This window comes from Gorilla gorilla, chromosome 13, assembly GCF_029281585.2.
Source record: "Gorilla gorilla gorilla isolate KB3781 chromosome 13, NHGRI_mGorGor1-v2.1_pri, whole genome shotgun sequence".
NCBI classification, from domain to species: domain Eukaryota; kingdom Metazoa; phylum Chordata; class Mammalia; order Primates; family Hominidae; genus Gorilla; species Gorilla gorilla.
Window position 1 is genome coordinate 132,325,946 of NC_073237.2, and position 22,444 is coordinate 132,348,389.

A 22,444-nucleotide genomic window follows, 5' to 3' on the forward strand; every position below is an offset into this window, starting at 1 on the left:
CTGTCTGGCCCCTTCTCCCCCAGGTTCTGCAAGAGCGGGTGTGGTGGGCCCACTTGCAGTCCCAGCTCCTGGGGAAATTGCAGGGGCTGCTGGAACCCAGGAAATCCCAGCTCGCTGGGCATCTTGAACCTACCAGAAAACACCCTCAGCAGAAAATGAGAGGGCAGGAAGGATGTCAGCAGAGCCCCTGTGGACTCTTCATGGGAGGGAGGACTCTCATGCTGACTTGCAAGGAGGCACCCCGGAAGCCCCCAGTCCAGGAGTGACATGGGAAGGGTAGTTAAGAGGCAGGTTTCTGACCCCTCTGGCCTCCATCAGAGCCACCGCAAAAATTCCACCTGTTAAATGAAAACGGACTGAGGCCGTGGCACACTCCTGTAATCCCAGCCCTTTGGGAGGCCAAGGTGGGAGGATCGCTTGAACCCAGGAGCTCAAGACCAGCTTGGGCAACATAGCAAGACTCCACCTCTACAAAAAAATTAGCCGGGTGTGGTGGCGTGTGCCCTTGGTCCCAGCTACCCAGGAGGCCAAGGCGGGAGGATTGCTTTGGCCCACTGGAATGTTCTGCCAGGAGGGGGTAGTTTAGAGCCTATGAACCACGGCAATGAGCACTGCGAGCAGGGACAATGGGGGGCTGGGGTTGGGGTGGGCTCCACGAGCGCTGAAAGCTGAGCTATCCCAGGGACCTGGGAGGTGACCCTGTGGCTGCCGAGTTTCTCTCTGGATGCACACCACGTCTATGAACCCTAAGGAAGGGTCCCCACTTTGCTGGGAGCCTCGGAGGCTGGGGGCACCATCCCCAATCCCTCGGGGCAGGCTCAGATCCTGGCACACTGACATTGCCAGCCACTCCTGGGCACTTGCTATGTGCCGACCCAGGACTAGGAGCTGCACCTGGGCCCCAGGATGTCCCCTACTTTGCAAATGTGGAAACTTGAGTCTCAGAGACTTAGGGACATTGGCCTCTGTGAATCTCAGGGCTGCTTCTCCTGAGGCCTGAACCAGGCCTGGCACTGTCTGCTGGGTGCGGGCCCAGCCCTAGGAGGACCCAGCAGGGGTGCTCACAGACCTCCCATCCCATGGCTAACCCACCGCTGGGGAGGAAACCTGTGGACACTTCCACTGAAAAATGTCACTCTCTACAAGTATGCAAGGGAGTCGGACCATCTCCCATCAGACCTGGACACCGCCGGACACCACAGCCCCTAACACTCCGGCCAGGTCGCTCCAGGCTGGCACAGGTGGCGCCCAGCCAGGCACACTTAAAGCAGGGTTTCCCTGGCCTTACCATATTATCACTCCCCAAGGAGGAAATGCGAATTTAATTAAGTGAATTAAATGCTAATTAAGTGAATTAAATTCAATTTCTCCCTTGTGAGATAAATAATAAGGATTGCGGTTTTGTCAGGTAGGGGTGAGCTTTGAACGGCCACAGCATGGGACAGGTAAGAGGTCTGTGCCACCTGAGACCTGGTGAACGCCCGAGTTTCAGCCTCACGCACATTCCTTCCCCAAGAGCAGCTGCGCTCTGTTCTCCCACGGGAGAAGCTGTCTGCTCTTGGTGCTCCCAGACACCTCCTGGGTTTGCCCGTCCTGCACTGGGCTCTGTCCTCTCTCACACTGCTCGGCCAGCCATCCGGCTCCTGGGACAGGCGAGCCCAGGACACCCCCCAGGCCTCCCTCCACACAGGTGCTGTCTGAGGCCACCTTGGGCTCCCCGGCTCTGGCCCTGCTCCCCTGCCCTGCTTGCCTGTCATGCTGCGTGGATCATGCCTCCGTGTTCCGTGACTACTGGTGTTCAACGACCTGAGAAGTGGGACGAGTGGGCGCTGTTTCCTTATGCATCAGGAATCTGGGGGCCCTGCAGAGAGGTGCCATCACCCTCACCAGCCCCAGGTTCCCACCTCCGTGGGGGGAGGTAGAGGGACAAATGGGACACCCTCGTGTGGATTGTGGCACATGGACCCAGTCCCTGTCACCCTAGTCCAACATGGTCAGGTGCCAGCCCTTTCTGGAACGCTGGCCTCTGGTCACCCCACCCTCCTGGGTGACCTGATCCCCAAGCATTTCAGACCCAGCTGCTGGAGAAGGCAAAATGCACCATTACCCACACATCCCCTCCCCTCCTTCATAACCCTAACCCTAACTGCACACCTGCCTCCTGGAGCTCTTCCCCGAGCCTGCCTGCCTCGCCTTTGCTCCCATGCCCCCAGCTCACCTCCTGCTCTGGGTGGTGACCCGGGTGAGGCCTCTGGCCCTCACAGCCTCTGGGCGGCCCCAGACCAGCCCTGCAGATGCCCCTAGGCATGGACGGAGGAGTGGGGAGCGATGAGAGAGGAAACCCTGACCTGGCTGAGCTCTGCGCCGTTCGCCTTCTCAGTGGCCCCAGGATGGCCCAGCTGGTAGCCCAGATATCCCCAGCGGGCCAGCCCATCAGACCCTCCCCTGGCAACAAGGTCACACAAGCCTTGGTGAAGGTAGCAGTGTTCCACCCTGGACCCAGGCCTTCCAAATCGGGCCCTGCACCCCCTCAGGAGGGGCACAGGACTTTTCCCCACCTGGCCCCCAGCCTAGTTGGAAGTCAGGGCAGGGTGAGCCCATGCTCCTGGGCATCCGGCCTGCAGGCTGACGCTTGCTCACCTCATCATAAGGAGGTCATTTTTTATTATTTAAAAAAAATAATGGAGACAGGGTCTTATGTTGCCCAGCCTGGTCTCGAACTCCTGGGCTCAAGCGATCCTGCCACCTCGGTCTCCCAAAGCACTGGGATTACAGGTGTGAGGCACCGTGCCCAGCCTTTCTATTTTTTTTAATTTTTGTAAAGTGGTAATTTCAACATATTGCCATCTCCCCTAATGACAGTGGTTTGTTTGTTTTGTTTTGTAGGTTTTTGTTTTTTGGTTTTTTTTTTTTTTTTGAGTCTCGCTCTGTTGCCAGGCAGGAGTGCAGTGGCTCAATCTCGGCTCACTGCAACCTCCACCTCCCAGGTTCAAGCGATTTTGCTGTCTCAGCCTCCCAAGTAGCTGGGATTATAGGTGCCTGCCACCACGCCCAGCTGATGTTTATATTTTTAGTAGAGACAGTGTTTTACCATGTTGGCCAGGCTGGTCTTAAACTCCTGACCTCAGGTGATCCGCCTGCTTCCGTCTCCCAAAGTGCTGGGATTACAGGCATGAGCCACCCTGCACAGACTTTCTTTTTTGAAATGTAGTTTCCCTCTTGTTGCCCAGGTTGAAGTGCAGTGGTGCGATCTTGGCTCACTGCAACCTCCATTTCCTGGGTTCAAGCAATTCTCCTGCCTCAGCCTCCGGAGTAACTGGGATTACAGGGGCCTGCCAAACTCCTGACCTCGTGATCTGCCTGCCTCGGCCTCCCAAAGTGCTGGGATTACAGGCGTGAGCCGCCAATCCCAGCCTTTTTTTTTTGAGATGGAGTCTGGCTCTGTTTCCAGGCTGCAGTGCAGTGGCGTGATCTTGGCTCACTGCAGCCTCTGCCTCCCAGGTTCAAGCGATTCTCCTATCTCAGCCTCCCAAGCAGCTGGGATTATAGGAGCGCACCACCGCGCCTGGCTAATTTATTTTTTTTGTATTTTTAGTAGATGCGGGGTTTCACCATGTTGGCCAGGATGGTCTCCATCTCTTGACCTTGTGATCTGCCCGCCTCAGCCTCCCAAAGTGCTGGGATTACAGGCATGAGCCACTGCACCCGGCCAACTTTCTTTCTTTAATTTTTGTAAAGGTAATTTCAACATATTACCACTTCTCCTAATAATAGTGTTTTAACAAATATTAGGCAGCTTCATTTTTGCTTTGAGTTGTGCTTTTAAAAGAACTAAATTAGGTCGCTGGAGATTAAAACATTTACCATTTAGCAGGCAGGGACTGTCCAGAGCCCCAGTCGGGAAAACGGGCTAAACAGCTGGCTTAGCTTTAGGACTTCCCTCGTTCCCTCCTCTCCCTCCAGTCCTGGGGACGGAGGTCTGGCGTGGGGATCAGGGTGGCCTCCGCCCACTCCTGCATGGGAGTGCTGCACAGCCCACTCCCCTGCGACCCCCAGGCTGGGCTCCAGGAGTCAGCGGGGAGCCCCAGGTGGGGGATCTCCGCGCCCCAGCCCTTCTGGGTCAGGCTAGTTACCTCCCGCAGCGCAGCACGCATCTCTGTCTCCACTGACTTGCAAGGCTAAAAATGTGCAGAACCCAAACCAAAATGTGCCTGCCCATTGTGTTTAAAATACCACTGTTGCAGATGTATTACTGTCTGGCACGGTGGCTCACGCCTGTAATCCCAGCACTTTGGGAGGCCGAGGCGGGCGGATCACGAGGTCAGGAGATCAAGACCATCCTGGCTAACACAGTGAAACCCCATCTCCGCTGAAAATACAAAAAATTAGCTGGGCGTGGTGGCGGGCGCCTGTAGTCCCAGCTACTCGGGAGGCCGAGGCAGGAGAATGGTGTGAACCCGGGAGGCGGAGCTTGCAGTGAGCCGAAATCGCGCCACTGCACTCCAAGCTGGGCGACAGAGTGAGACCTCCATCTCAAAAAAAAAAAAAAAAAAAAAATTAGCTGGGCATGGTGGCACGCATGCCCATAATCTCACCTACTCAGGCGGCTGAGGCAGGAGAATCACTTGAACCCAGGTGGCAGAGGTTGCGGTGAGCCGAGATCGTGCCATTGCACTCTAGCCTGGATGACAGAGCAAGACTCTGTCTCAGAAAACAAACAAACAGAAAAAACAAGTGTATTACCATATGGAAATTATTTTATGACAAAACATGCATATTGGTTTGCTTAAATAAACTGTTCTGACTAACAGTACTTCAGGCCCAGCATGGAAATGTTGAAAAATCACAGATGATAAAAAACATGAGACTAGCTTGGGTCTCAAGTTTTTCTTCCTTGGAGTTTTGGTTTTTCATGAACCTTCCGGGAAACGAAATTTAGTAGTTTGGGGGCATCGATTAGTTCACAGAGGATGTAAAACGGAGGGATTGGGTTCGACGCCTTAAAAACACGAAAGTTACAGCTGGAAAGAAAATTAGAGGCAATTTTGTTTATTTTTGTATTGAGAGGAAATTCACATAACAAACTCAGCCATGTTAAGGTGGACAATTCAGGGCCGTTGCATTCATTCCCGATGCGTCGCAGCCACATCCATCTAGTTCCAGAACACTGTCATGCCCCGGGAAGGAAACGCCCTCCCCATCAGCCCTCACTCCCCATTCCTCCCTCCCCCAGACCCTGGCAACCGCCCATCTTTGTGTCTCTGTGGATTCGCCTCTTGTGGACATTTCATAGAAATGGAATCAAGACAACATGTGGACCTTCGTGCCTGGCTTGTCCTGCTCAGCATGATGCCTTCAAGGTTCACGCGTGTCGCTGCGTCAGGACTCACCTCCTCGTGTGCAGAACACCCCATTGTCTGGGCGGCCACATGTTGCCCCCCTACTCCTCCACCAATGGGCTTCGGGTTGTCACCACCTCTTGGCTGCTGTGAACCCGTTTGACTTTTTGAACTAACTTTCAGATTCACTCTTGTAGTCTCAAGGTCGAACCTACAGAAGGCGAAAGAAACCCGCAGGCTCAGGAATTTTGCAACCAGTGGCCTGGCGACTGCAGGTCCCCTGTGCTGGGGGTCTTGACTGTGATGCTTTCCCAGGTGCCCACTTGTTTCAGGAGACTCCAACCTGTGAACCTCGAACACACAGCTTGGTGCATGTCAGGTACAGCCTAGTAGAGCTGTTCTTTTTTGGGAGGGTGTGGGATGGAGTTTCACTCTTGCTGCCCAGGCCGGAGTGCAATGGCGTGATCTCAGCTCACTGCAACCTCCGTCTCCCAGGTTTAAGCAATTAATGGTGAGGGCAGCCACATCATGGAAGTGGTGGGGCCAGCCTGGATAGGAGGGAAGCAGCCAGAGTGTCCGCTGTCTGCGAGGGCCACCCTGGCCCAGGACTCACTCCTGGGTAGGGCCTGTGGGGTCAGACCCCCTCCCTCAGCGAGCCCCAAGGAAGCGTGGGGTCCGACCGCCGCCATCCTGGGACTGAGTTTGGAGGCCTCAGTGCTTGGCTGGCAAGAGCAGCCACCTGGGGACACGGTGATTAATTCAGCATCAGAATGCAAGCGTGGGAGTTTCCAGGAACACTGAGGTTCAGGTCTGGGGGCGGAAGAGAAAAGCAGCTCATTCTCAGAAAGCACTGAGAGGCCGGGCCCTGTGGCTCATGCCTGTAATCCCAGTGCTTTGGGAGGCTGAGGCAGGATTGCTTGAGGCCAGAAGTTCAAGACCAGCCTGGGCAACACAGCAAGACCCCGTCTCTAGAGAACATTTAAAAACTAGCTGTGCGCAGTGGTGCATACCTGCAGTCCCAGCTACCCTGGAGGCTGAGGCGGGAGGATGCTTGAGCCCAGGAGTTGTGGGCTACAGTGAGCCGTGATGGCTGCACTGCACTCCAGCCTGGGTGACAGAACGAGACCTCGTCTCTAAAGTAAATACATAAAACCTAAAAACAACGGCCGGTTGTGGTGGCTCACGCCTATAATTCTAGCACTTTGGGAGGCTGAGGTGGGCAGATCACAAGATGAGGAGTTTGAGACCAGCCTGGCCAACAAGGTGAAACCCCATCTTTACTAAAAATAAAAAAATTAGCTGGGTGTGGTGCTGGGCGCCTGTAGTCCCAGCTCCTCAGGAGGCTGAGGCAGGAGAATGGCATGAACCCAGGAGGCGGAGGTTGCAGTGAGCCGAGATCTTGCCACTGCACTCCAGCCTGGGTGACAGAGACTCCGCCTCAAAAAAAAAACAAGGAGAGCCCTGCAGGCCCCTCCTTAGGCTGGCCTCAGAGGTCTTCAGTGGCCAGAGGGTGTGAGGAACTGCGGGATGTGCTGACTGGGGCAGCCCCCACCACACCCTGGGATGCACCCTGGCTGGGACCAGTCTCCAAATTCCCCTGCATCCGTCTCAGGCTGGAAAACTCTCCAACAAAGTTGCCTCCAGTCACTGGATGGGAAGCGGCCTCTCAGCTGAGCTGGACCCTCTCTCCTTCAGCTGGTGCTGCAGTGACTCCAAGTGACCAGTGACACCAGGTGTGGCAGCTGCACACAGCCTTTATCATGCTGCACTCAAGGGCCCTGGGAAGGGAACCCAGGCAGGGCCCAGTGCCATGGTGGTCTCCACTTCGCCGTGGAGAGAACGGCCAGTTGACCCAACCGCAGCGAGGCCTTCAGTGTGTTCCTCACTTCCACCTGTGGCGGTCGCTTCTGGCTGTCACCCTGAGCACATCCATGTGGCCTCTTGGAGTGGCCTCTCCACGTGGCCTAGGCTTCCTGGCAACGCAGCTGCCTCAGGGCAGTGTGACTTCCTGCGTGGTGGTGACTCAGGACAACAAAAGCGAGAGGCCCTGAGAGTCAGGCAGGCACCACAGGGCCTTGCTGAGGCAGCCGGGGACTCCCGCTCCCTCTGCTGACACCATTGGTGGCCAGCGAGTCAGAGGCAGAGGTGCCAGAGACCCCGCCTGACGGGAGGAGATCTGAGAGCCTGCAGCCACAGGCTCCTCCAGGACTCGAGCACCGGGGCCGCACAGAGAGCCCTTTTTCTCCTGGGCAGGCCAGGTGGGGATCCCCCACAGCGCCCTAACCTGCTCTGTGACCACGGCAATGTGGCCTTGGGGATGTGCCCTGCCTCTCTGGGTTCCAGTGCAGGACTCAGGGCTGGCCACCTGAGAAGCATCTCTAGGACATTCCAAAGCCTGGAACAGGGACAGCATTGTGGCCCTGCTCTGGAAGGCTGCGTGGAAGCCAAGAAGTTGTCCTGGCCTGTCCTGGAGGTGCCTTTGCCCTTGCTTCCTGTCCTTGTCCCCAGGGGCTGCACCCATCCTACTGACTCCGCCAGCAGTGCCAGCCTGGTCCCAGGCACCCTGGAGCTGCTCCATCCCCATCTGGGGCCAAGAGCTGCCGGCCCACACCAGAGGCCCCGGCCACACAGGAGCCACGGGACAGCCGGAAGGGAAGCCAGGAGGCATTGCTTGGGGAGCTGGGCACATGCCTGGCCTCCCCGTGATGCTCCCCTGGACGACACACGCACGCACACATGCACGCCTGTGCATGCACACAGAGCACACATGCATACACACACACACCTGTGCATGCACACAGCACACACGCATGCACGCCTATGCATGCAGAGCACACATGCACACACACACCTGTGCATGCACACACGCACACACACGCCTCTGCATGCACACAGCACACATGCACACACACACGCACGCCTCTGCATGCACACAGAGCACACGCACACACACATGCACGCCTGTGCATGCACACAGAGCACACACGCACACACACATGCACGCCTGTGCATGCACACAGAGCACACACGCACACCACACCACCACACACACACCTCAAAAACCACACACGGGCGACGCTGCAGGCAGAGTGTACCACAGCCCCGCAGCTGCCACCCCTGCCCTCTGGGAGAGTCCGCTTCCGAGCTCACTTCGAGGAGGATCTTTCTGGCGACAGAGCCAGTGCTGTGGGCGGGAAGGCCCCACCTGACCACACCTCCTGCTCTGTGGCACCTGTGTCCCCGCCACCCCCCAGCCCGAGTAAAATCGTTTCTCTAGACTCTGCAGCTGGGCCCTGGAAGTCAGGCTCTCCCCGACCTGCCAGGGCAGTGCCTGCTGCGGCGGAGCCTGGACGCCAGGTCTCCTGTCTCCATCCATCTCCACTCAAGGACAGGGGTGCAGGTCCCAGAGCTTTTGTCAGGACTCTGCCAGCTTGCAGAGCTGCTGCGGCCACAGGGCTCATGGTCCCAGGCCTGCTCCACCACGGCCCTCGGCAGTGGCCCTGATCCCTGGCTGTGGCCCTGGTGCCCAAGGCTCACACCAGGGCAGGAATGTGCTCTTGGGTGTGGGTGGGGTCCACTCTGACAGGGACCTGGAAGGGCCCTCACAAGTCTGGGATCCAGGCCCTTGTCATTCAGGAGCCCAGGAGGGGTCAGCCAGGTCCCCAGAGGGGAAGGGGACGTGCCTGAGCTGTGAGGTCCACAGCCTCTGGGTGAAGCAGAGGCCAGCCCAGGATGGGGCTCACAGTTCTCAGGAGCCCGGGAGGTGGCACTGGGAGGGTGGGCATCCCCACCCACCCCAGAGAGGCCAAGCACAGGGCAGGAGTGTGGCCACACGGCCCAGGGGGCACATGGCTGCTGGGAGGAAGAGCGCAGTTGCCTGGGGGAGGCTGAGCATGATGCAGGGCGGACAGAGACCCCACTGCTGGGCGAGAGCCAGGCTCATGCCCTGCTGGCGCCAGAGCCTGCCCACAGCCCAGGGGCTGCCTGGGAGGCGCGGGAGGACCACACTTGGGGCCCTACACAGGCTGGGACTCATTTTGAGCCCCTAAGGACAGCTTGTGGGTGAAGGGAGCCCCTCTTGGGAATGTGGAGAAGAGAGTGGGGCACCTGCTGGCCAAAGAAAGCCCTGGGCCCACCCCCAGTTATGTGGGCAGTGACAGTTGGGGACAGGGCACTCAGCCATGCTCCCCGGCGACTGCTGGGTGATGAGCAGCCCGACCGCAGGCCCTGGCCCTGCCAGCCCTGGGCTTAGGCTGAACCCGTCAAAAAGGCCCTGCCTGGCCTCGGAGAGCCCACCGTGCCCTGCGGGGTATGAGGCTGGCAGGCCCTTGAGGACCAAGCCAGGAGACATCCCTGGCGGAGACTCAATCCCAGGAAAGTGCCGGGGGTGCACTGGCAGGTTCCCCTGCAGGGAGCCCAGAATGCAGGCACCACCTCCCACCACCCCACAGGGGACTCCCACAGACTCCCTCGTGTGCCAAGCCAGTGAGCCCGCCTGGGAGTGGGGCAAGGGTGGACCTCACTTAAGTGCAGCTGTCAGGCGGGAAACCAGAGCGAGCTCTGAGAGAACGTCGAAGAGCCACTAACTGCCTCAGACCCCCGCCCCCAGCCCTGCCCAGTCTGCAGCATCCAAACCCTTGTCCCCCAGAGCCACATGGCTGTGTTCTCTGCCTGGGAGTCAGTCCCCAGCCAGGCACCAGGCATCCTCACCTGGAGGCAGCTGTGCCTTCCAAGCCTCCACTGGGCACAGAAAGCTGCTTGCAGGTGCCACACTCGACTCCCAGCCCTAACCCGAGAAAGAGCCCCTGGGTGGGTGGGGGCACCCCTGGGGACATGCTGTCTCTGGGCGGTGCTCTCATGGTTAGGAGGCTCGGCTACATCTGCACGTGCGGGTTCCTTCTCTCCAGCCTGTGCTGGGCCCAGAACGCCAACCATGCCCTTCCTCTGGCTGAGGCTGTGCCCAGTGCATGAATGCTCTGCCCACCCCACACCCTGCAAATGGCAGCTCATCCTCCTGCCTTCCCGTGGGACCGAGCATGCCTCCAAGGGCAGCGAAGGGCACGGGGGCAAACCCCACGGCTGGGCTGAGGCTGACCCACGCAGGCCCCACCTGCTCCCTGGATGCACTGAGGCCCCCGATGGTGCTGTCCCCACACCCCCAGCAGGAATGTCCTCTGGGATTCGGGCTCCTGCGGTCTCTGGCTCCCATGCTCCCTGTCCCAGCCCCACCTCCCACCCGCCTGTTCCAGCGACTGTTTTCCAAGTGCCTCTACAACCAGCCAGCCCTGAAACGGGACGGAGCAGGGCCCTGACCTCGAGAAGGATGCGGGCTGGTGGACCCCCAGCCTCTCCCACATCCAGTACCTCCTGGAGCCCCCCAGTCCCCACTAGCTGACAGTGAGCCCCACCCCTGCCTTCAGACTCCTCACCCGGGGTCCCACCGCCATGCCAGCTCGCTGTAGTGGCCCAAGTGGCTGGGCCACCTCTCTCTGTGCCTGGGGGGAGGAATCCCCTGCTTGTGTGGACGGTGCCTACAGTCGGCACAGCAATGTCCTGAGCCCACGATCTCAGGGGAAGTCACCCCTCCAGCGGCTGACCCACGCTGTCCTGGAACCTCAGCATGATCCCACTCCACGAGGAAACGTGTGTGTCATCGCCGAGCTTGGCCACCGGAGCAGGAGGGAATGCTGGCCAAGTGAGCGATCTAACTCCCTCCACCTTCCCTGGCACACAGGTGACCTGCCTCAGCATCACACCCTGGTCTAGAGCCCTGAGTATGGCCACAGGGCCCTGCCCACGGGTCCTGCTCCACAGGACCCCGAAAGAAGAAAAACGGCTTAGCAGAAGCTCAAAATGACACAGGTGGCCCTTATCTCAACAGAACAATGTGCACCGGAACATCTGTGTACGAGCCAGTGTCCCCGACCCAGCACCCACGCCCCCCAGAGCCAGGCAGCCTGGCCCCATGGGCTGAGAAGCCACTTGGCCCTCAGCAGCTGGAACACAACTGCACTCAGAGCCAGGCTTGGCCAGCTGCCTGCCCCTAGTTCATGGGCCACTGTGGCGAAGGCACACATGGACAGCAGCGTTACTGGTCATGGAACTGAAGTCCACGTAAAGGAAGAATTTCTAGAGTTTGCCGGCCATTTCATTTCACCTTGTAAGATACAACCTCAGCCCTAAAATACGCGTGCCAGACACAGGCTGTGTTCACAGGGATGGTGCCTCACCTATGTGTGCGCTGATGGCCTGGCCCAGAGAAGCGGCAGGACTGCAACAAGGCCCAGAGCATTCCACACCTCCCCAGCAGCCGCTGCAGGAGCAGAAACCACATTCACCAGGGCAGCTGCGACGTGCTCCAGAACCCATCTACGCACAGCCCGCAGCCCCTGGGAAGGCCTCGGCGGCACGTGGTGTTTACTCACCCAGAACTCCACAACTGCATGCAAACCGCGACCAGGTTAAAATGTGGATCCACGCTCACCAGAGGACAGGGCTGGGTGAGAACGCGCATTCCCGACCTCAGGGCCTCTGGGGGCTGAAAGGCGGGCGCGGCAGAACACGGGGCTAGCGGAGGAGGCGCACCTGGAGAAGCTGCATGTGCAGGACCAGCCAACGGGAGCGAACTCAGCATCTCCGAGGAAAGGCGCTGGCACACGCTTCCCTCCTCATGGCCACATCAGGCAGGTGTTGGTGTGGCCCCTCGCCCACCTTGTGGACGCTCAGGCCACAGCAAGATGAGCCAGGCAGCCAGCGAACCCGTGGGAAGCACGGCTCCACAGCCCATAGGAGGCGGGCTGAGGACACACCTGTCCAGAGGTTCCCGGAAGGAATTTCCCAACTTTGGCTCTTAAACCCGCTGAGGAGAACATTCTCTTCCGACTCGCAAGTTTGCCAAAAGAGGACGGCGGGCAAGGCGGGCACTGTGGCTGGCTAGGCCCTGCTGACGTGCGGCGGGCAAGGCGGGCACTGTGGCTGGCTAGGCCCTGCTGACGTGGGGCGGGCAAGGCGGGCACTGTGGCTGGCTAGGCCCTGCTGACGTGGGGCGGGCAAGGCGGGCACTGTGGCTGGCTAGGCCCTGCTGACGTGCGGCGGGCCAAGGGCCTGTGGCCTGGCAGCAGGGCAGGGGACAGGCATCTTTTTTTTTTTGAGACTCCGTCTCAAAAAGAAGTGAGATTCGCTACTTTTTTTTTTTTTGAGATGGAGTCTGGCTCTGTCGCCCAGGCTGGAGTGCGGTGGCGCGATCTCTGCTCACTGCAAGCTCCGCCTCCCGGATTCACACCGTTCTCCTGCCTCAGCCTCCCGAGTAGCTGGGACTACAGGAACCCACCACCACACCCGGCTAATTTTTTGTATTTTTAGTAGAGACTGGGTTTCACCGTGTTAGCCAGGATGGTCTTGATCTCCTGACCTCGTGATCCGCCTGCCTCGGCCTCCCAAAGTGCTGGGATTACAGGCGTGAGCCACCGCGCCCGGCCGAGATTCATTACTTTTGAAAAGCATTTTTAATATTTCTGCCCAAAGAGTTTAAATTAACTTTAGTTTTAAATCTAAACCTCAAAAACAATGAAAAGACCTAGATGTGTGGAGAGAAACATTTTCCGAAAACATTCTTACTCAGCTACAATGCAAGCAGAGTTCACAAGGGGAGGGGGCTAGTTCAGAAGAGAAGTTCAAAACAAACAGCTCGGAACTGACTGCTTCCAACAACAATAATGAGCAGAGTTCACAAAAAACAAAATTCATTTTCTCATTTTAAGACACCGGTCATGTTTTTTAAAATGAAAAAAAAGGAGGAAGAGGCCAGAGGTAGGCGGGGGCAGCCATGCTTGGGCTCAGGACCTATGTCCCAGGAATATGGGCTCAGCTCCAGTCCCTTAAACCCAATACAACACGAGGCTTTGCCAACCAAACATGGCCACAAGGCCTCCCACATGCTGCGGTGGCCCCGGCGCCCGCCCCGGGTCAGAGCAGCCGGCACGGAGCCGCGGGGATGTGGCCTCTCGGGGACGCACGGGTTTCTTGTGCGGCACCAAGAAAAGACGAAGACAGGAAATAGGAAAAGGGACTTTATTAAAGAAAAGTCATCTGTGAGTGACTAGTTAAATTAGCATGCTTGACATTAACTCTGGGTTGAAACCTACCTCCGTCAAATAACAAGTGGACTCTCCAAGCAAATGTCTACACGGCAATTCAAGCAGCAACTCAAGAGCCCAGAGGAGCACTGGAGACGAGGCCATCACTCCACTTCCCAGTGCAACAGCCACTTTTTTGTAAACACCTGTCAGATGCTAAAAATACGGCCTTACACACTACCGTCACCAAAGTTTATAAGCAATAAGATCAGAGAGCAGGAGCAGCTGCGTGCACCTCTAACAGTCCAGGGCTGAGGCGCTGAAGGTGAGTTTCCAGGTGAGGTCCACTCTGCCCGGTCTCGGGCCGCACCAGGGGGCTGCTGTGGCCTGACAGCCGAGTGGAACGACGGCACCTACGTGCGATTTAGTGTCTGGAAGATTCTAGAGATCTGCAGCATGACAGGCCCCGTTTCTGGATCATTCATCCACTGGGTGCTGTTCAGCGGGTTCTCCAGCATGTCTTCAAATGCTGCAGGGAAAACAGAGCCAGCCTGAGTGCCCACGCCCCAACTCAGCCCACAGGCACAGGCGTGACTTTCCTCTTCGGCAGCTTCCTAATGAAGAGGGTGCGTCTCCAATACAAAGGCCACACAGAGCTCACTGCTAAGTGTGCACTCTCAGGCTGAAACCCACCCAACTCCATCGGATGCACCCATCAAATCAGATCTGATCACAGAGAGTCACGCACTCAATTCTGGCAGGTGGGCAGTGTGCCTGTGCGTGCTCATGGCACCTCCACTCTCGGCAGCTGTCTGGCAGCCGCCAGGGCTCAAAAATCATCTCCCCAACAACTCCACTTCCAATCCCACCCCGAGAAGGTCAGCAGATGCAGAACGGACACACACAGACACTGTTGCAAAGTTAACAACAAACTAGAAAAACGTAATGCTCAGCCTTCAGAAAATTCCTTCTTCAAAAAACCAGCACATTAAAAATGCAACACAGCACTTCTTCAAAATGAAAACTTGGGTTTTAACAGCTTTACAAAACTGTTTCCCCAAAACAGGTGGCTTTTAGCAAAAAGCTCTCTGTTCCACCCACTGTGAAGGAGCACGCGTTCTGCCAGCTACCGGCCCCTCTGCCAGGATCGATGGCTCCATGCTGACCTGACACACATGGACGCACTTCAGCATAAGTGGCCCCAGGTCTACAGGCTCCAGGGACAGTGCTCACTACAGAATTCACAGCCATTCACGGCCCAGTAGCCCGTGGCTGAGCACAGAGCTCAGAGTGAACCCAACTTGGCTCTGTTCATGATTGGACAATCCCCAGGCCCTAAAACAATCCTCTGGTGTTCTGATTAAAAGTCTCCAAAAACCACTTTAAAATCTCAGAAAAAGCCGGGCGCGGTGGCTCACGCCTGTAATTCCAACACTTTGGGAGGCTGAAGCAGGCGGATCATGAGGTCAGGAGATCGAGACCATCCTGGCTAATAAGGTAAAACCCTGTCTCTACTAAAAATATAAAAAATTAGCCGGGCGTGGTGGCAGGCGCCTATAATCCCAGCTACTGGGAAGGCTGAGGCAGGAGAATAGCGTGAACCCGGGAGGCGGAGCTGGCAGTGAGCCGAGATTGCGCCACTGCACTCCAGCCTGGGCAACAAAGTGAGACTCCGTCTCAAAAAATAAAAATAAAAATCCCAGAAAAAGACTCAGAAAGAACAAACTATAAGGTACGAAACAGCTGTTTCACACACAGGGCGGGGAACTTAATTTCCCATTTCCTCTCAATAAACAGCAAAATAAATTCTGGAAGGATGAAAGAGTTGAACAAAAAGATAAAGAGTTAAATATGAAAAACCACACAGATGATTATTTATCTGAGGAAGGACTTTCCTTTTTGAATTTAATTTTTTTTTGAGACAGCGACTTGCTTTGTTGCCCAGGCTGGAGTGCAGTGGAGTGATCACGGCTCACTGCAGCCTTGAACTCCCTGACTCAATGATCCTCCCACCTCAGTCCCCTGAGTAGCAGGGACTACACGTACGTGTGCCACCACTCCTGGCTGATTTTGTTTTTTTGTTTGTTTGCTTTTTTAGTAGAGAGGAGGTCCTGCTATGTTACCCAGGCTGGTCTCGAACTCCTCAGCTCAAGTGATCCTCTTGCCTCAACCTCCCAAAGTGCTACAATTACAGGCATGAGCCACCATGCCCAACCTGAGGAAGGACTGTCTTCTGTATATCCTAACTTCTGTATGTCAGAAAATGCCACACAAAATTAGAGAGCAAAAACAGTTTACAACATTCAACAAAGGCAGATGTGCCTAATATCCAAGAAGCTATTAAGGAAGCTCTAGGATTAATATTGCAATTGAAAAACACATGTGCCAGGCACAATGGCTCTCGCCTACAATCCCAGCACTCTAGAAGGCAGAGGTGGGAGGAGCGCTTGAAGCCAGGAGTTCAAGACTAGCCTGAGTGAAAAAAACGAGACCCCATCTCAACAACAACAAAAAAAATAGCTGGGCATGGTCGTGTGTGCCTGTAGTCATAACTACCCATGAGGATGACTTGAGCCCAGGAGGTCAAGGCTGCAGTAAGCTGTGATTGTACCACTGCACCCCAGCCTGGGTGACAGATCAAGACCCTGTCTCCATAAAAAGAAAGAAAACAAATACATGACATGCATAGACAGTATGTAAAAGAAGAAATGCAATGGCCAACAGAAAAGTATTCAACATTGCTAATAACCAAAAGGAATACAAGTGGCTGGGCGCGGTAGCTCAAGCCTGTAATCCCAGCACTCTGGGAGGCCAAGACGGGCGGATCACGAGGTCAGGAGATCAAGACCATCCTGGCTAACACGGTGAAACCCCGTCTCTACTAAAAATACAAAAAATTAGCCAGGCACGGTGGCGGGCACCTGTAGTCCCAGCTACTCAGGAGGCTGAGGCAGGAGAATGGCGTGAACCCGGTAGGCGGAGCTTGCAGTGAGCTGAGATCGCACCACTGCGCTCCAGCCTGGGCGACAGAGCAAGATTCCATCTCAAAAAAAAAAGGAATACAAGTTAAAACAATGAAGGTCTTGTCTATGATGTGGAGGTGGGCAAGTGTGTGTGCTGGGGGCAGATCTTGCATGGACACTGGCGCCATGACTGCACTCTAGCCTGGGTGACAGAGAAAGAGCCTATTTCTATTAGGAAAAAAAAAAGAAAAAGTTATTGGACAGACCCCAAGGCAGCACACACTAACATCCTAAGGTATACAAACAGCTGGAGAGCTAGGAGGAATATGCTTTCAGTGTGAAAGGAATCACTAAGAATAAAAATAAACTCACAAAAGACCATTCTCAATTTTAGAATTTGGGTACAAAGAAGATCCCTACCTCACACCACACACATACTTCTAGGTAGATTATGGACTTAAATTAAGAGAAACTTTTAACATTTTTGGAAAAAAAAATAAAAGGAAAACGTGTTTCTGACTTTCGGATAGGAGGGTTTTCTTTTTTCTTTTTTTTTTTTTTGAGGTGGAGTCTTGCTCTGACGCCCAGGCTGGAGCGCAGTGGCACGATCTCGGCTCAGTGCAACCTACGCCCCCCAGGTTTAAGCAATTCTCTGCCTCAGCTCCGGAGTAGCTGGGATTACAGGTGCATACCACCATGCCCAACTAATTTTTTGTATTTTTAGTAGAGACAGCGTTTCACCATCTTGGCCAGACTGGTCTTGAACTCCTGACCTCGTGATCCACCTGCCTCAGCCTCCCAAAGTGCTGGGATTACAGGCGTGAGCCACCACGCCCAGCCATGGAGGGTTTTCTTTAAAGGTTCACATCTTAAAAAAAAAACAGACACACTGAAGGACATCAAAACACGGGATTCTGCCCATCAGTGTGAGGAAATAAACCAGAAACTGAACAACGGCATCTGCAACACAAATAATGGGAAAAGGGTCAGCATCCAGGAGGTGAGGACCTTTCTGAATGAATAAGAAAACAATCCAAGACAAAAGCAGGCCAAACGCTGAGCGGAAGGTCTCTCACGGCCAAGGTTCTACAGGCGGCCAATACGCTTCTGAAAGAAGGCCAGCCTTCAAGATCAGGGCACGGCCATCGCAGCTCCAGAGACACTTCCAGCCTGCTCGGGTGGCAAAGGCCCTCCCAACATCCAGGAACTCAGCTCCTGGGGACCAACAGGTCTGTAATCCCAGCACTTAGGGAGGCTGAGGCAGGTGGATCACAAGGTCAGGAGTTCGAGACCAGCCTGGCAAACATGGTGAAAGCCGTCTCTACTAAAATACGAAAAATTAGCCAGGCGTGGTAGTGCACGCCTGTAATCCCAGGTACTCAGGAGGCTGAGGCAGGAGAATTGCTTGAACCTGGGAGGCGGAGGTTGCAGTGGGCCGAGATCATGCCATTGCACTCCAGCCTGGGTGACAAGGCGAGACTCTGTCTCAAAAAAAAAAAAAACAAACATCAGGAGTGGCACCACATGCAGACAACCCAACGAGCCCTGGGTTCCCAGTGCCTTCCATCAAGAAAACACTCCACAACCCCCACAAAGAACGCAGTCAGTCACAGAGGCCTGCTTAAAACATGATTCTACTTACACAAAGGCAGCAACAAATGAGAGATTGTTTGAGGAGACACAAATACGGCAAAACTCTACCGGGAAGCAGAGAGGTAAGCCGCGGCCACGGCGACAGCCACACTGGAGGGAGGGATGAGGTGCATAGGGGAGGGGCACCCCAGGCCCAAAGCTGAATAGTAGATACATGGCTATTAGTTTTATTCTTCTTTAAAGTTACATCATCATATACACTTTTGTATGTACGTATCTCACAATAAAAATAAACCATTGCCATCGAAGACCCTGACGAGTAGTAAGAGCAAAAGCCCAAACCACACCTTGTCCTCCCATGAGTTCCTAAGCTGCTGGCGCAGTCTCCACCCCGCTGGCCCTCAGAAAGCCACTGGCACTGGTTTTCTGAGGCCTATGTCAGAGTCATCGCGCAGGAGACAGTCACACCACGATCAGAACCTGACCTGCGGGCCCCACGGTGACGTAGCGGGGCTACACTCGCAGGATGCCAACCTGCATGGCAGGACGTGCTGCCAGCGCACGGCAATCCTCAGCGCTGGATCCTCCGTATCGCCTCCGCAGCACCTATTTGTCCTGCAAGGGAACCAGCCAGCCTCCCCGACCCGAGACTTAGCATAAAGAAGGCGCACATACCTAGCAATGTTTTCGGGTTGGTCAGGCCCAGCTGCACCACCGGGTTATCCAGGATGGCCTGAAAGAGAGGACTGTCGGGGTCGATGCCCTTGTCCAGCTCCTCCGGAGAGGGCTTCCGGTCCCCCAGCAGCCACTCGCACTGCAAAGCCAAGAGCACCAATACCACTGTTAGCGCCTTCAGTGCCTCCGCAAGACGCCACCAGCAGCAGGCATGACAGCTCCTGCACCTTTCTGTGAGTTCCTGTTGAGCCCCCAGGGCTGATCTCCCTGGAAGGGACTCTACCATGAAGACAAACCCAGTCTGGATTCACTGCTGTGCATGTCAGACCAAGCGAGAGAAGGAAGAGCTAGTCTGCTTTTCTCTGCAGACCCTGGCGTTGCAGAGATCACTGACTGCTGCCGCTTTCCCGGTTACCTGGGCCAGCGTGGCCCACCCAGGAGTGTTGGGAAGGTAATTAACAAATGTACCAAGTGCCCAGCTTGCCTGTGGTCCTGTTATGGGCAGTCAGCAGTGCTGGAGCCATGAGGTCACAGGCTCCTCATCTCTGTCTTGGAGGTGTGAGCCACGAACTCCACTGGCACGGAGGATGGTGGGGCGGGGGGGGATGTGGGCCACCACAGGGACCTCCCCAGGCACAGCTCCATCAGCCCAGCTGGCACACGGGCACAGGACGGGAATCATTCTTAGAGTCAGTTTAATCAGAAAAATGGGCTGGGAGTGGTGGCTCATGCATGTATTCCCAGCACTTTGGAAGCCAAAGCAGGAGGATCGATTGAAGCCAGGAGTTCAAGATCGGCCTGGGCAACAAAGGGAGATCTTGTCTCTAAAAAACTAATTAGCCGGGCATGGTGGTGCATGCCTGTGGTCCCAGCTACTCAGGAGGCTGAGGCAGGAGGATCGCTTGGGCCCAGGAGGTCGAGGCTGCAGTGAGTGTGAACACACCGCCGCACTCCAGCCTGGGGGACAGAGTGAGACCCTGACTCCAAAAAAATATAAAAAAAAAAAATGAACAAATTACCCATCCATAAAATATGTACATATAAGGCACCCTTTTAAAAAGACAAAACCTAGAATTCAGTATTTTTAAATTTTTATACTGTTTGAGCCATCTATCCAATTGTCTCACTTTAAAAGCCACATAGCTGGCTGCATGTGAAAGTAGGCAAACACATGGCCTCCACCACGCCCGGGGCGCTCACGAGTGAGGCTCCCAGCACTCGCCCAGCCTGACACTCACTCACCACAGCCCACACTCACTCACCACAGCCCACACTCACTCACCACAGCCCACACTCACTCATCACAGCCCACACTCACCACAGCCCACACTCACTCACCACAGCTCACACTCACTCATCACAGCCCACACTCACTCATCACAGCCCACACTCACCACAGCCCACACTCATTCACCACAGCCCACACTCACTCACAGCTCGACACTCACCACAGCCCACACTCACTCACCACAGCCCACACTCACTCACCACAGCTCGACACTCACCACAGCCCACACTCACCACAGCCCACACTCACTCACCACAGCCCACACTCACTCACCACAGCTCGACACTCACTCACCACAGCCCACACTCACTCATCACAGCCCACACTCACTCATCACAGCCCACACTCACTCATCACAGCCCACACTCACCACAGCTCGACACTCACCGCAGCCCACACTCACCACAGCCCACACTCACTCACCGCAGCCCACACTCACTCATCACAGCCCACACTCACTCACCACAGCCCACACTCACAGCCCACACTCACTCACCACAGCCCACACTCACACATCACAGCCCACACTCACCACAGCCCACACTCACTCACCACAGCCCAACACTCACCGCGGCATTCTGCTGGTTGTTGTTCACTCTGAGGGCGTCTATCACCTCCTTCTCGTCGAACCCCATCTCCATCAGGGAAATGACGGCCTAGAGGACAGCACAGCCGTTAGCTTGCTGGGGGCGGCAGGAGGCCGAGGAACCAGTGACCTGCGTGCAGAGGGGCCCGCTCCCCGCACCCTAGCAGAGGGTGGTCCCAACAGCACTGAGGACGCTGTCCATCCACGTTCTTTCCTCACAGCTCTGCTGAAACACATCTTGGTTTTCAGCATCCTAAAGCCGAGGAAGTGCAGGGATGACTGTAGTTAGCAGAGCCGGGGGGCAGTGCAGCTCCCAGGCTTGTCTTCAGGGAGCCACAGGTTGTGACAGGTAGAAACGCATCGCTTATGTGGACACGAGGCAGTCAGGCCAACTCAGACCCTTTCAGGTTTGTCCCGATGACTGTGTGGATAAGACTGTCTCGGCAGCCACCGCAGGTTTACCCCAGAGGGCCTTGTTACCCAAAGAGAAGTGGCATTAGAGAAAGGCCACGTCAGTAAGTGCAATCTCAACGGAAACAAAAATGCCATTGTAATCTGTGAAAAAAGGTTTTATTCAGATTTTATCTTAGAAAAAAAAAATCCTAGGGCTGGGCACGGTGGCTCACACCTGTAATCCCAGCACTTTGGGAGGCCGAGGCAGGCGGATCACGAGGTCAGGAGATCAAGACCATCCTGGCTAACACGGTGAAACCCCGTCTCTACTAAAAATACAAAAAAATGAGCCGGGCGTGGTGGCGGGCGCCTGTAGTCCCAGCTACTCGGGAGGCTGAGGCAGGAGAATGGCGTGAACCCGGGAGGCGGAGCTTGCAGTGAGCCGAGATCGCGCCACTGCACTGCAGCCTGGGTGACAGAGCGAGACTCCATCTCAAAAAAAAAAAAAAAAAATCCTAAAACTAATTTTTGAACTTTTAATATTGAACAAAACTTAAACTACAACTGAACATATGCTAATTCGTTTTTGGGGAAGGACGTACATTTTCTGGACACAATTCATGTAACAAGATAATACATCCTCTACTCTGGAGATTTATAACACAATGTTTAAAGGGGTCCATTTGAAAAAATATAAATAAGTAAGATGAAGGCTTCATCAAAATTTCAAGGGCCTCTCCTAATCCCTGAAAGGTCAGATCCCACTCTCTTGAAGCCCACAGAGTCCTCTCCGTCTTTGGCAGTTTTCCGGCCACCATAAGGTGGTCTAGGGGTGCCAGCCCCACACAGCTCCGAGCACCACCCAGGCTGACTTCATGCAGCACTGCACCCCGCGGACCATGCACGTCCACAGCCAGTCTGGACTGTACCGTCAGATGCTTCCAAGAGAACCTGGCAGAAGAAGACTTCAGCTGGAGTGGAGCTCAGGAAGGATGCTGGCTGGAGCTAAACTGTGTGCATGATCAGGTCAAAAGTCCCGGCCGGGAGCAGTGGCTCACGCCTGTAATCCCAGCACTTTGGGAGGCCGGGGTGGGAGGATCACTTGAGGTCAGGAGTTTGAGACCAGCCTGGCCAACATGGGAAAACCCCATCTCTACTAAAAATACAAAAAGTAGCTGGGCGTGGTGGCGGGCACCTGTAATCCCAGCTACTCGGGAGCCTGAGGCAGGAGAATCGCTTGAACCTGGGAAGTGGAGGTTGCAGTGAGCCAAGATCGCACCACTGTACTCCAGCCTGGGCGACACAGTGAGACTCCATCTCAAAAAAGAAAAAACTCCGTATTTTCTATTTATGGTCCATCACAATTGCCTTCCTGAGCCACACCCTAATCCAGGAGCTACAACAATGAACTCTGGAAGAACCCACCGCACAATATTTTGATATCAAAGTCATACAGAATAGCCTGGAATCTACTGAATTCAAGGACAGGATGCCCTTCTCACTAGCTTCAATAGGAAGCACTGTCGCTCATT

General features: G+C 55.4%; 1 protein-coding gene across 1 annotated transcript in view; it reads right to left on the bottom strand.

The window, feature by feature from the left end:
• Positions 1-13,395: 13,395 nt before the first annotated feature.
• The window catches only part of UBAC1 (UBA domain containing 1), a 28,792-nt gene continuing 19,743 nt past the window's right edge, over positions 13,396-22,444 (bottom strand). Inside the window, exons 8-10 of the mRNA XM_004048858.5 lie at positions 20,503-20,589; positions 18,646-18,784; positions 13,396-13,943 (exon numbers count right to left, since the gene is read on the bottom strand). Of these exons, the coding sequence (XP_004048906.1) occupies positions 13,828-13,943; positions 18,646-18,784; positions 20,503-20,589 (342 nt within the window). The 3' untranslated portion in view covers positions 13,396-13,827. The remainder of the gene's footprint in view (positions 13,944-18,645; positions 18,785-20,502; positions 20,590-22,444) is intronic.